The sequence below is a fragment of the Astyanax mexicanus genome, chromosome 12 (assembly GCF_023375975.1).
Source record: "Astyanax mexicanus isolate ESR-SI-001 chromosome 12, AstMex3_surface, whole genome shotgun sequence".
Taxonomy (NCBI): domain Eukaryota; kingdom Metazoa; phylum Chordata; class Actinopteri; order Characiformes; family Acestrorhamphidae; genus Astyanax; species Astyanax mexicanus.
Window position 1 is genome coordinate 50,567,360 of NC_064419.1, and position 13,674 is coordinate 50,581,033.

The 13,674-nt window shown below is 33.2% G+C and overlaps 2 protein-coding genes across 4 annotated transcripts in view; both read left to right on the forward strand.

Annotated features, from left to right (window-relative positions):
- The window catches only part of LOC103044392 (tumor necrosis factor receptor superfamily member 14-like), a 38,315-nt gene extending 31,709 nt beyond the window's left edge, over positions 1 to 6,606 (forward strand). Inside the window, exons 5-8 of one of the 2 annotated variants that reach the window (XM_049485623.1) lie at positions 642 to 726; positions 827 to 1,029; positions 2,575 to 2,598; positions 3,345 to 6,606. In XM_049485623.1, coding sequence (XP_049341580.1) covers positions 642 to 726; positions 827 to 1,029; positions 2,575 to 2,598; positions 3,345 to 3,445 — 413 coding nt within the window. In that variant the 3' untranslated portion in view covers positions 3,446 to 6,606. The remainder of the gene's footprint in view (positions 1 to 641; positions 727 to 826; positions 1,030 to 2,574; positions 2,599 to 3,344) is intronic. The other variant, XM_049485622.1, reaches the window with a different exon arrangement.
- A 1,315-nt stretch (positions 6,607 to 7,921) lies between these two features.
- Positions 7,922 to 13,674, forward strand: part of cbwd (COBW domain containing) — a 22,303-nt gene continuing 16,550 nt past the window's right edge. The window contains exons 1-5 of one of the 2 annotated variants that reach the window (XM_022662631.2): positions 7,922 to 8,128; positions 10,138 to 10,240; positions 11,026 to 11,112; positions 12,009 to 12,105; positions 12,849 to 12,940. In XM_022662631.2, coding sequence (XP_022518352.2) covers positions 10,144 to 10,240; positions 11,026 to 11,112; positions 12,009 to 12,105; positions 12,849 to 12,940 — 373 coding nt within the window. In that variant the 5' untranslated portion in view covers positions 7,922 to 8,128; positions 10,138 to 10,143. Of the gene's footprint in view, positions 8,129 to 10,134; positions 10,241 to 11,025; positions 11,113 to 12,008; positions 12,106 to 12,848; positions 12,941 to 13,674 lie in introns of both variants that reach the window. The other variant, XM_022662630.2, reaches the window with a different exon arrangement.

Here is a 13,674-nt window from a genome sequence, read left to right on the forward strand (position 1 = left end):
AGTAAACAAACACAAGTGCTGTATGTTAATCTGCACAGATTTCTCTCCTGAAAACTGTTTATTTGGTGAGAAAAGCGCTTCTGTTTATTTACAGTAAACTGTGTAAACGGTGTAAAAAATGGCATTGTTATTGTCCTGTCCCCCCTTAGCCCCGCCCTGTCATCTGTAATCCCTCCTGTCTCATTTGTAGCACCGCCCCCTTGTTAATTCCACAGCTGTCCCTTGTGTGTGCCCGTGTATAAATACCCCATGTGCTCCTTTGTTCTCTGTCATGCTTTTTGTTTGATGCTGTCCTGTTCAACCCTGTCTAGAAGTTAATCTGTGTTTTGTCTACAGAGTTCTGTTTGTTTTCTTTATATTTTTTGATAGTTTGTTAATTTATTTCACTTCTTTGTTTGTTTTCACCTGGTTTAGTCATTTGTTTTATAGTTTTTGTTTTATAGTCTTAGTGTTTATTTTCTTATCCAAGTTTTTTTGCTTTATCTTATTATGTCAAATAAAACTGACTTGCATTTGCATCCGGCCTCCTCCATGTTACACCAGCCTCGGTGTTGGAGAACTAAACTGAATCTCCTGTATAACTCTGTACTTGAATTTGTGTGTAGATCTTTACACTGTAACGCTTTAATGTTTTTTTACAGGAAGTGAAAAGTCAGATACAGTGTGTGAGGCATGTCCCTCGGGATTTTACTCTCCACTGGGAATAAAATGCACCAGATGGACCGAGTCAGTATTATTAAATATTAAACAAATATATATAGAGATTTTTTTATTTCTTTCTTAATATATATTTTATATTTTAACACACGGTTTTCTTTTCTTTTAGCTGTTCAGTGAGGGATGAGGTGCAGCAGAGGGCCGGCAGTGCGGTGGAAGATGTTCAGTGTGTATCTAAATCTTCCCGACAGAGATACTCTATCATACCGGCTGCAGCTTCAGCACTGATTCTGCTTTTATTACTGATAATCCGGTTCATTAAACACAAAAACCCTGAGAAATCACACAAAAAACGCAGGGAAGTGAATAGAGGTGAGAGTTTTCAGCTCTGTTATTAATTTAATTGAAGTGATTTGCTAGGATTGCTGTTTAATTCTCACTCTAAAACAATAATCAATTAAATTACAGTTGTTTTAAAGCAGTTTATACACTTTACCAGAATGTAAATATAAAAACAATAATATATACATTTATGCATTACATATGCATTTTATATATATATATATATATATATGTATATATATATATATATATATATATATATTATATAAGGATCTATAGCACACTAGTTAATTGGCTTTGAGCAGCTGGATTTAGGGGCGTGTCCTGTGTCTTTGCTATTGTAAGGGCGTGAAAAATACGCCTTGCACAGCTCCAACGGCGCAAAGGGTGTGTTTTTAAATCCCTTAATTATTCATGGGTGTGTTTTGGGCGTACCAAGAAGTTCACTACACTTGATACGACCTTATTTATTAAAAGACTTAATATTCTTAATATTCTTTTTTTTTTTTTTTTCATTAAACAGAGGTAATCTGCGCTGCGCGCACTGCCAAACCCGCTACGCGCGCCTGCAGTCTTTTTTTGAGGCTGAACCAGATTTTTGTTAATTAATTAATATATTTAATATTTTTATAAATTTGCCCTGGTGATAAGAAACGAACGCTAACATATAGCTTTATATTTCTGTGTATTTTAAAAGTTTCAAGTTTTCTATAATTGACGGACAGCCCCAGAGGCCAGGGTGACAATGTGCTTTATTTTTCAGATATATAAAAAATTATTAATAATAAAAGTGAATTTTTAGTTAAATAATAGCGAAGTGAAATAAAAAAAAATGTTCAGTCGATTTGTTCATTATGTTTATTTTTTATTTCTAAAACTCCAGCATTTGAGTGAGAATAAGCATCTGTGAAAATTCTCAAACAGCAGAATGCCTGTGTCTGCTGAAATTAAGTTGCCGTTATTAAGTCTGCGTACTGAACATGAATATAAATCCTTAAAACTGTCATGCAGATTAATTGCTGAAGGCTCTGGGAAAGGAAGTGATGATATGGTTTTTTTTTGGAGCGCAGGGCGCAGGGAGATCGTGATGCATTTTTGGTGCGCCACTGACCATTGAATTTCGACGTCCTTTCACAGGATAAGTCACGCAACGCGTTTTTCCGCTGCCAAGATAGAAACACGCCAGAAATTTACCTGAACACACGTCATTTCCAGACCACCACGCCCATCAGTGTTAATATATTCCAGAAGTTCATTGCTATTTTAAGGACTCATTCGCAAGGCGTAAAAATAGGCTGTTGACGGGGTGTACGATGGCAACGCGCCACATGACCGGCCTTGCGCGGGGTGTACAATACGGCCCTAAGTGCTTTACAGTACAGTTAATGAAAACAGTAAGGGATCATAAATCCAGCGATTAAACACAACTCACTTTTAATACAAGATCAAATTAAAAGGAAAGACAAAGCAGATTACTCAAATCAAGAGAAATAAGAACAAATTAAATCATAAACTTAGCAAAATATTGGACGAGTAGATAATAGAATAATAATGTTATATTCTTTGTTTTTTTAGGTGATGAGAGATTGTGGATTAACGGTAAGTGCTGATTGTTTCAGTACTAATTGATCAGATTTATATATAAACAAATTAAAGTTGTTGTATATGATTTCAGATTTTTTTTTTGTAAACACATGGTTTAATCATTGTCTGGTCTGTTTGAGCTCTAGAAAAAGGTAGTCTTACTTCCTGATTTGTGATCAGAAAGTAAACAAAGCCTCTCAGTGCAAGAAAAAAGGCAGGGGGCGCTCTTGCTCATGCAAGTACTGAATATTGTCACACCAAATATGTGGGATTGCTCAAAAACCCTAAGACTAGTTGACTAAAGTAGGCTTTGCGTGTTATGCACATTAGCAAAAAATAAAGCAAAACGATAGTTATGAGTAAAATAAAGTATAGGTCTGATGGTTCTGAAGTTATTGATTAAAATGGTTAAAACACATTTTTTTCACTGTGCTGTTTTATCGCTTTGTGTTTTAAGTGATTTGAAAGTTTGCATTTTAGAAATTCAGCCTACATTTCGAAGCACAACAATTAATTTGTTTGTTCTTTTAGAAAATAATATAAAACTACTGTGATTAAACAAACCCTGCTCTCGATCAGATCATTAAAGAACTCTGATTTCAGGGTAAAGTGTGTTATTATAAATGCTGAGTGTAGAAATAATACACAGAAAGAGAGTGTGTTTATAGATGTTTGTGGGTTCTTCTAAAAATGAGAGAAATAAATATAAGAGAGAAGAGCTCGACTGTTCGTAACTTTAGTGTGTTTGTGTTTCTATACAGGAAGCTGTACAGGAAACAGTTCAGCGCACACAGAATCATCAGTGGTGCGTCTGAATTTCTTCAGGAATGGAAACAGAGAAACCAGATCAGCACAGCCCTGAGAACCACCTCACTCTGAACACCAGACTGACTGGATACTGCAGGTACTGATGGCCGAGTGAGGCGGCTATAAAAGACGAGCTCCAGGAGCAGGAGTAAGAGTAAAGGATGTTTAAATTAACAGACTAACACACATAAATCTTATTCACAACTCTCTACCCTATTTTTACTGATCTATAGGTGAGTCGTGCACCGTGCACCTTAAAGCTCACCTTCCGCGAAAATCCGATTTTTCTTGTTTTTTGTGGAATACAGTAGGTCTCTCTGAGTTGAATGTGTACACCTGCACATTAAACTGTTTTGCCGCCCCCATTGTCTGCAGGAGCTAAGCAAAGAAATCCCCCCTCCCCCCCTCCGAAAAACGGGTGAATTTTGAATTATCTTTCTGCCTACGTAGGCAGAAACTCACAGACCAGCCCACCTTGGCTCGAGAAACTCCCAGAGGCGGAGCTGAAGCGACGCAACATCACCGCTCATCAGTTAGGAGGTGGGAGGCAGTGAGCGGCAGAGCGGTGGAGGGGCGTCGCAGTGCTCCTAGCCAATCAGAGGAGAGATATTTGCATTCTGTTTGCATGTATGAATATTCATGAGCAAAGCTGGAATCCGGTCATTTTGGACACACCCCTAAAACAGTCCATTAAAAAAGAGCTATACAGAGACACCTGAGCACTTTTTTTTTACAAAAACGGCTCACATGTCATTCATTCATACTAGAGACCACAACTAGACATTTTAAAATGAAAGAAAAAAACGACGGAAGGTGAGCTTTAATGTAAGACATGTCAGTGTGTCTTTGCTGTCATAATGACGGGAAAAGTACACCATGCTCGTCTTGAAAGATGCAAATGGCATGTACTGTTTCCCACTAATTCTGTTTATTGTTGATATAAAAGTTGGGTTTGTATTCAGTCAGTGGAGCTCCTGTGTTTTCTGTTACCAAGATAAACAAGATAAAACTCCAGAAATGTACCTGAACACACCTCATTTCCAGAACACCACGCCCATCAGTGTAGATATATTCAGAAGCTCTGCTGCTGTTTAAACCAGGCAGGAGGAAGGAGTGAAAACAGACTGTTTGCGGGGTGGAAGATTGCGATGAGCATCAGGATGCAACTTTTTCAGCAAGCATCGATTAGATTCTCATTGATCAGCCCAACTGCAGCCTGAACTCTGTCATTTACCGGGATCTCCACCTGTTCAGGGAGGGGCAGTTTGTGTCTGGACGACCCCTAGAGCTGTAAAAAAAAGCTCAGTGTTGAGGAGAAGGAAACCTGTGATTAATCGCGATTAATCACCAAATTTTGGGAGAAAACTGAGGTAACCTGATGAAAATACTGATTTAAATACTGATCACACACACTCCTCACAGAAAGGGAGAATAACCAGGGGTCAAACCCACGACCTCACACACCTGCATCTGTGCTACACCTGCATTACCTGCAGAGAGAGTCTGCAGACACACTGTGATCTAACTTCATATTGAGGGTTTTTATAAACGTAAGACTGAAATTAATTAATATTAACCAGAACTAGGCTTGTCACGATCAGTATGTTATCAATTTATCATGTGATAATTCTTTAAATCTCGATCATTTTTGTTGACGTAGAAACAGCCGCTGAGCGAGGAGAACCCATCCACGCTTACTGTCTGACTGTCTGACTGTCTGACTGTCTGACTGTTACATTAAAAATACATTTATAGTAAGACTCTACCTGCTGAGCCTCTTTGTCTTCAATCATAATGGATACGTGTGTTTTTGAGCTAATGTGTTTTTTTACAGTATATTATACATAAATGATCAGATAAATGTTACTTTAATCTATTTGTTGTTACTTAAATTTTTTTTAAAGGTCTTTTTAATATTTAGTGCAGTTTTCTCAGAACCCACAGAGTGCCAGGCTGTTTGAACTTTATTTTATTTATTTAGAATATTAACATATTTGGTACCACTTTAAAATAAGACTACTCTTATGAAGGATTTATAAATGGCTTATAAATTAGATTATTAATTATTATTGATTAGGTTGTAAATGCTTTAAAAACCATTGATAAGCAGTTAAAACACATTAATTAAAAAGGCAACAGTGATTCATTGTTTACTTTTTAGTCATTTAATTTTTAGTAAATAGTAAAACATAATTATAAATATATTAATATGACGGGTTTAAAGCTGATTGATGGAAAACACAAAGAAAGATCAGTATCTATAAAGATTAAAGAGGTTTGACGGGATAGATGCAAAATACTGCTACTGTTGCCATTTCTATTTATGTGTTATATATATATATATATATTTATTAACTGTTTATTAATGGGTTTTAAAGTATTTGCAACCTAATTAGTAACCATTAATAAACACCTTTATAAACCATTTATAAACCTTTTATAAAGGTAGACTTATTTTAAAGTGGTACCAAATATTTTTATATTAGAAGCCCAATGTCTGCTCTTAATAATAATATAAAGTTAGTTTAACTGTAAATTGGTGTAATATTATTATTATTATGCTAGTATTTTATGAATGTGGCACATTGTGGTAAAGCTCTTTGGGAGCCCAGAAGCAGGAAAAAGCCTTTTCTGTAGTGGAGCTTTAAAATGACTTATCATTTATCACAATAATTTCTGGAACAATATATCGTCCTGAAAGGTTGTTATCGTGACAGACCTAATTAAAACAGATTGTGAATTGTTGTGTTGAGCATTATTGTTAAAACAAAATCACTCCAGTTTATCTGATTGATTTTCTGCCAAACACTTGAATTTTTCTAACAAAAAAAAATGTATGTATTATTGTACAGTGTTGCAGCTTTCTGTAAAAACTGTTTTTAAACTTTCATTCGCTAACAAATGATCACTGTATGTTTTATATTTTAACTGTGTATTTTTTATATATTTTCATAGATCAAAATGTGTATCTCTGAAACACTAATGTTGTAAAAAGTCTCAGACTGTACTATCCAACTTTGTATGTATATATTTTACATTAAACATAATCTCTCTGATAATCAGTTATTGTATGTTGGTATATATGTGTATGTATTATATGTTGTTTACACTGTGGGATAAATTGTGTGAAGGTAATTTCAGTGTGTAAGATGTATAATGACTTTAATCTGGGTGTTTGAGTGTAAAGGTAGAATAAAAGTCCCTCCACATCCCAAACACAGCACAGATTATACACCATGTGCAGCTGCTGAAAATAGGGGACATTATGGGATGTAGGTGATGTTTGAATCCAGTACTTTTACACTTTTATATTTTTTTCTTCTAAACTAAACAATGAAATATTAATTTCATTATCTCAGTCGTAGCAGTGTGTCTAGAATCAGGTGGATTAATAAAATGACGAGTTGATTGAGGACTTTAATTAGTCACTGAATTAAAGTCATTTTTGTCTATAAAATTATGTGTTTACCAGCCTGTTAGATATACATCAGAATGCAGGAAATAGCATCTAATTAAATACAAAATTGTTATTTTCTGCCCCCCTTATATTTAAAATGCTTCTAACGCCACTATATTTGATTTATTGTTTTATTTTAGAGTTGATTATTTTCACAAAAAATAGAAAATCATAAAATTGTATGGGAACCTGCATGTTTACAAAGTGAAATGGTAAAATGGTCTCTCAAAACTGAATTATGGATTTTTTGAATCTATAATTACATTTACATTTACAAAACAATTACATTCTGCTTATACTAGTGCATCTAAAAAAAGAGAATATCATTGTAAAGTTAGTTTATTTCAGTATTTCGGTTGAAAATGTGAAACTCATATATTATATAGATGTATTAAACACAGAGTGATCTATTTTAAGTGTTTTATTTCTTTTATTGTTGATGATTATAAAGCTTACAGCCAATAAAAACCCAAAAATCAGAAAATGAAATCCACATCTAGGGAGACATGTCTGTCATCTGCTGGTGTTGATCCACTGTGTTTTATTATCAAGTCTAAAGTCAGTGCAGTTTTGTTTTCCCACAAAATCTTACAGCACTTCATATCTTACAGCTTCCCTCTGCTGAGAACAACTTTTATAGAGATGCAGATTTAATTTTCCAGCAGGATTTGGCACACTGCCCACACTGCAGAAAGTACCAGTTGGTCTTATTATATAATATTCTAATTTTCTAAGACACAGATTTTTGGGTTTTTTATTGGCTGTAAGCTTCATAATCAATAATCAACAATAAAATAAATAAACTCTTAAAATAGATCACTCTGTGTTTAATACATCTATATAATATATGAGTTTCACCTCTGTAACTGAATTACTGAAATAAAGTAACTTTTCAATGATATTCTATATATAATTTTAGATGCACCTGTATAATGTGAGAAAGTAACTAATAATAATGTAATATAATGTATTTTTGGGATGTTTTATACTTTTTATTTTTTTATTTTTAGCTCTTGTTACATTTGAAAGGGAAGTGTAGCTTTGATCTCCAGGCCGGTAGGCGGGGCTAAAGCAGCTCCAGCAGAAACCGGAGAGAAGAAGCAGCAGGATCTGCACTGCACGCGCTTTATTTATAGCTTTAAACCATTACAGAGCGACATTACTCTATATTTACTCTATACTAACTCTATACTAACTCTATAATACTCTATACTAACTCTATAATACTCTATACTACACTATATCACACACAGTTTACTCTCAGCAGCTGCAGTGTTTACAGTAAGTGGATGTTTTTGTTTGTAGAATATTATTAATAAGTGAATCTGTTTAACTTCAGGATCTGCTGTAATATCAGCTGTTATTCATATAGATAATATTTATATATGTATATAATGTATATATATATATATATGTACATATATGTTTGTAAAACAGACAGCTCCCACTGTTCTGCTGAATTAAACCTCATTTTACTGTAAATAATCAGACATATAGAAATAAAACGACAGTAGCAGCAGTTTAATCCCACAGTAAAGTTAATGTTTGGTATTCAGCATTTCTGCACTAATAAATGTTGAGATTTGACTTCTATCCAGAAGCTGAAGGGTGTGAATATTTACTGCCCTATATCTATATATATATGTATTTTCACACAGCTATATTTAGTCTTCTGTGTGATGTGGTTTAATAAGGCTATTGAAATTTAAAACATATACAAAATGCATGCAAATTTATTGTATATTAAATTGTATAATATTATATAATAATATATATAACAGGTGTGAAATTCTCTCCATGGTTAAAAGTAATTTGATGTGTTCAGATCCTGAGGAGATTTGGAGGTGAATAAATGACTGTGCACATAAATGTAGTTCTGATGTAGAAGAACATAACATACTTTTTATTCTTTATTATTATTTGTTCTCAGCTTGATTTAGGGCGTGTCAGTGTGTGTTTGCTATCATAACGATGGGAAAAGTACACCTTTCATAAAAAGTGCATAAGTCATGTACTAATTATCTTAATTAATCATGGGTGTGGTTAATTAATTTTGGGCGTAACGTGAACTAATTAACCAATCAGAGTGTCTCTTGTTCATCATTCTCTTTAAGAGTAGGTCAGGTGCGCTCTGACTTTGGTGGATTGCTATTGTAACGGTGCAGCTACCTGGACGTGTCCAACAAACTCTTCTCAGCAGAGGAAACTGAGCTGCTGGTTGACGCAAAAGATTCCCCTTGAGATAAAAGCTATATATTGATTTATCATGTTCCTCTATTTTAAGAGTGTTAGAGCTGTAATTTACAGAGCAGCTGAATTAAGTAGAATTAAATAAATAGTTTAACTCTTATTTTACACCAGTGTTTAATCTTGTAAATGCAGGGAAGGATGTTCGTGAAAATAGTGAAAATGTTTTGTTTGAATAAATATAAGCAGACACTATGCAGCTCCTGGGCTCTATAGTGGGATTTTATTATGACCCGTTATTATTAATACAGCTATAGGAATTATATTATATATATTATATAGGTATCAGCTCAAAATCTACTGTTTCTTTTTTATACAACTGTGGTATAAATCCATACAGCTCTGTTTCTATATTTACAGGATTATTTTGGTGTAATAAAATTATAAAACTACAGTTTGAGTGTTTGATCTGTAAATATCAGAGCAGCTGATTACTGAATACAAATTCTACTAAGAACAGAATGAAGTAAAACTGAACAAATTGTCTATTTTTATTAATATATCAGTGATCAGTAATATATTTGTGATTCAGCGCAAAATCCAAATGTTTCTTAAGATGTCAGTTAAAATGCTGAAATTGAATAAATATAAATATGCACTAGGGATGTGCGGTATTATATTGTGTTTAATACTATTGTCATAATTTGCTAAATGATACAAAAACGTGACAATAGCAGATTCTGTCTATATTTATTATTTTTGTTTTTTCTTACTGTAAATATTTAAGGGTATTGTTTTTTTAATTGTTTGTTTGTAGTTTATACAACATATAGAAAATATTCTGCACTTTTAGTTTTGCATACTTTTACATCCCTTTTTTATGTTACAAACAAATCTTCTTGGTCTTGGTAAATTATGGTTCTATAAAAATAAGAAAAACAGACATTATTCAGCTCCTGGGTTCAGTGTTAGGATCTCAGTGTGGCCCGTAACTGAGGATAAAGTTAATTCTGATCACTGATAAATGAATAAAGCTGCTCTTAGTTAAATCCCTGTATTTAATATTTAATATTTAATATTTTAATATTGAACTTGTTCAGCAGGTCCTGATGGAGGAGGAGGACTGTCCGGAGTTAATTCCTATAGAGGAAAAGATCTCCCTCCCCTCGGCACAGATACCCGTCACCATCATCACAGGATACCTGGGTGAGATTATCACTTTATCACTTTATCACTTCATCACTTTATCACAGTTTTACAGGTGATTTTTAGAGGGATTTCTGTTAATAAAGCAGGTAATGTGTAACTGTAATGAGTGGACTGTGATTCTACAGAACAGATAAACAGTAAAACACAGACATTATAATGTTTAATATATAATTATTATTTTTACTGATGTTACACTCAATTTTACACATTGACAGCTATAACTTAAAAATATATATTTAGAAGACAAATATACAATATTATGATTTTCGACTGTCACTATTTATTAACTGTTTATTTGCTTTTTATTTACTGTTATCCTAAATTAAATCCATACTTTATCTAATATTATTTTTCTAGATACATATTGTGTAGTATTTTTATATTCTCTTATAACTTTATATATGTAGTTTATATATATTTTTTTATGTTTCGCAACACTTCTGTTCTATTCTCTGCGCTCTGGTAACAATGCACATTTCCCCACTGTGGTATTAATAATTAATTATTAATCTTATCTTACTTATTATTCAGTTTATTGATTGTAGGTACAAATTACATAAAAATAAAATAAAAATACAACATTTGTGTTTAAAACTCTAATATTTTGTGAAGATTAGATTATTATAGTGCAGAGATTTATTAAACAAAACATACATATATAAACAACATCTTTGTTAATATTATTATATTCACTACATTCTGCGTTATTCAGTAATTTTACAAACTAACTGGTTCATACTTCTGATCTTCTAAAATTAGTATTATTTATGTTTTTTTTTCAGGTGCTGGAAAAACGACGCTCTTAAACTACATTCTGACGGAGCAGCACAGCAAAAGAATAGCAGTTATACTGAATGAGTTTGGAGAAGGTAAATATATAATAAATATGAAATGAGAAACTATATACAGTACCAGTCAAAAGTATGGACACACCTCTGATTTTCTACATTATAAATTTAATATTGAAGACTATATTAAAGCTCTACAGAAACTAGGAATTATTTTTTTTATAATAATAAAGCAGAATCTGTTAGAATTATATTTTAAATTCTTCTAAATAAGTATGAAATTTCTCTTTGAGTTCAGATCTGCAGACTCTTGGTGTAAATATATTTTAATCTCAGTGTCTTCATGAGGAAGATAGTGGAATAGTTTTCTCAGCGTCTTGAAGGAAGGAGTTCCTGGAGGTGCTGAACAATAGCTGCTGCTTTTCCTTCACGCTGTGAAGCTCCAGCTCCTCCCAATTAAATCACCTCAAATCACCTTAATCTCAGTTCATCAGCTTTAGATCAGGAGATTAATGTGGAGGAAAAACACTTTTATACTCTTTACTACAGAATTATATATGATTATGTCTTTAATCTACAGTGTAGAAAATACATTAAAATACAGAAATAAAGAAAAAAAAACACAGAATGAGACGAGAGTGAGTCCAAACTTTTGACTGGTGCTGTATGAGTTTTATCAAAGGTTTGGGAGATAAATGTTTGTGAATTATATGTAAATTGTTATTCCTGTATTTTCCTGAAGAGGGCAGCAGAGCACTGTTTTATATCAGTGATCTGAGATCAATAATCTGTATTTATATATATATATATATGTGTGTGTGTATATGTACATATAGTATATTTTTTACATAGTAATCTCCTCAGTCCTTCATTCCTGAAGTGTGTGCGTGTGCGTGTGCGTGTGTGTGTGTGTGTGTGTGTGTGTGTGTGTGTGTGTGTGTGTGTGTGCGTGTGTGTGTGTGTGTGTGTGTGTGCAGGTAGTGCGTTGGAGAAGTCTCTGGCGGTGAGTCAGGGGGGGGAGCTGTATGAGGAATGGTTGGAGCTGAGGAACGGCTGTCTCTGCTGCTCTGTAAAGTATGAACATCCCATAATAACAATATTTACATACAGCTCTGTTAAAAATTATGATTTTCTTTGATTTTACCAAATATAAAACCTCTGGAATATAATCAAGAGGAAGATGGATGATCACAAACCATCAAACCACCAAACTGAACTGCTTTAATTTTTACACCAGGAGTAAAGCAGCATAAAGTTATCCAAAAGCAGTGTGTAAGACTGGTGGAGGAGAACATGATGCCAAGATGCATGAAAAAAACTGTGATTAAAAACCACCAGGGTTATTCCACCAAATATTGATTATTTCTGAACTCTTAAAACTTTATGAATATGAACTTGTTTTCTTTGCATTATTTGAGGTCTGAAAGCTCTGCATCTTTTTTGTTATTTCAGTCATTTCTCATTTTCTGTAAATAAATGCTCTAAATGAGAATATTTTTATTTGTAATTTACAGAGCTGTATACATACAAATAAATACATATATACATGTTTATTACAATCTTTCCTGAACGCACAACTGTCCTGTAGGAGAATCTCTAGAATGTAAATAATAATGTAAATATTTTACTGCAGAGAATAAGGGTTTATATCAGCTTCACCTGTAGCCTGTATACAGAACATGGTCTGTTAAACAGTTAAAAACTGTTGTTGTTTACTTTAACAGCGTATTTCCCTTTTAAAACTAATAAATACTGAAACGATTTGAGCTGTATGATCTCTGGATTATAATCCGGTGTTATTCTGGGATGTTTTTTAGGGATAACGGACTGAAAGCGATTGAGAACCTGATGGAGAAGAAAGGAAAGTTTGATTATATTCTGCTGGAGACCACCGGACTGGCAGATCCAGGTAATGCAGTAAATATATCAGAGTTAACATTATATTAGATATATTATAATATATTAGAATTTACTAACCAATCAGTGTGAAGTATTGGTCTGTGTATCAGAAAGAACTTGGCGGTACAATAAATATCACAACAACTAATTACCATTCAGTATACGACTATATGATTATATATGGCAATACTGTTAGCAAGGAGATGTATTGAGATTGTTAAAATCATATATTGTATAAAAACACACCTTTATATACAGTACTGTGCAAAAGTTTTAGGCACCTGTGTGAATTTCAGTAGAGAAAAAGCTTCTTATCTGTGCAGTAAGTGTTTATTTATTATCTCAGTAAAACACATCACAGCATTACAATAAATACAAACAGCAATTTTACAAAAAGCAACATCTCCTAATCTCTCCTCCTCTTAATCTGAGTTTAATAGAGTTATTTATTTCTAGTTCTCATCATATTAATCAACAGCTGGTTTGGTAAATTACTGATAAATGTGTTACAGTAAATCAGGTGAGCTGCTGACGGAACTGAACATAATAATAAACACATGCTGTCTGAGGAGGAGCATCCAGGAGAAATCTGGAATCTCTACACTTTATTCTTCAGCTCGACTCACAGGATATAAAACATAATTATAGTTAAAAATGAGAATTCCTTCTTACATTTTACTGTATTTATGATTATTTGCAGCTGTTTAAATCATTCGTGGTGCTTTTTTCAGGTAAAAACACTCA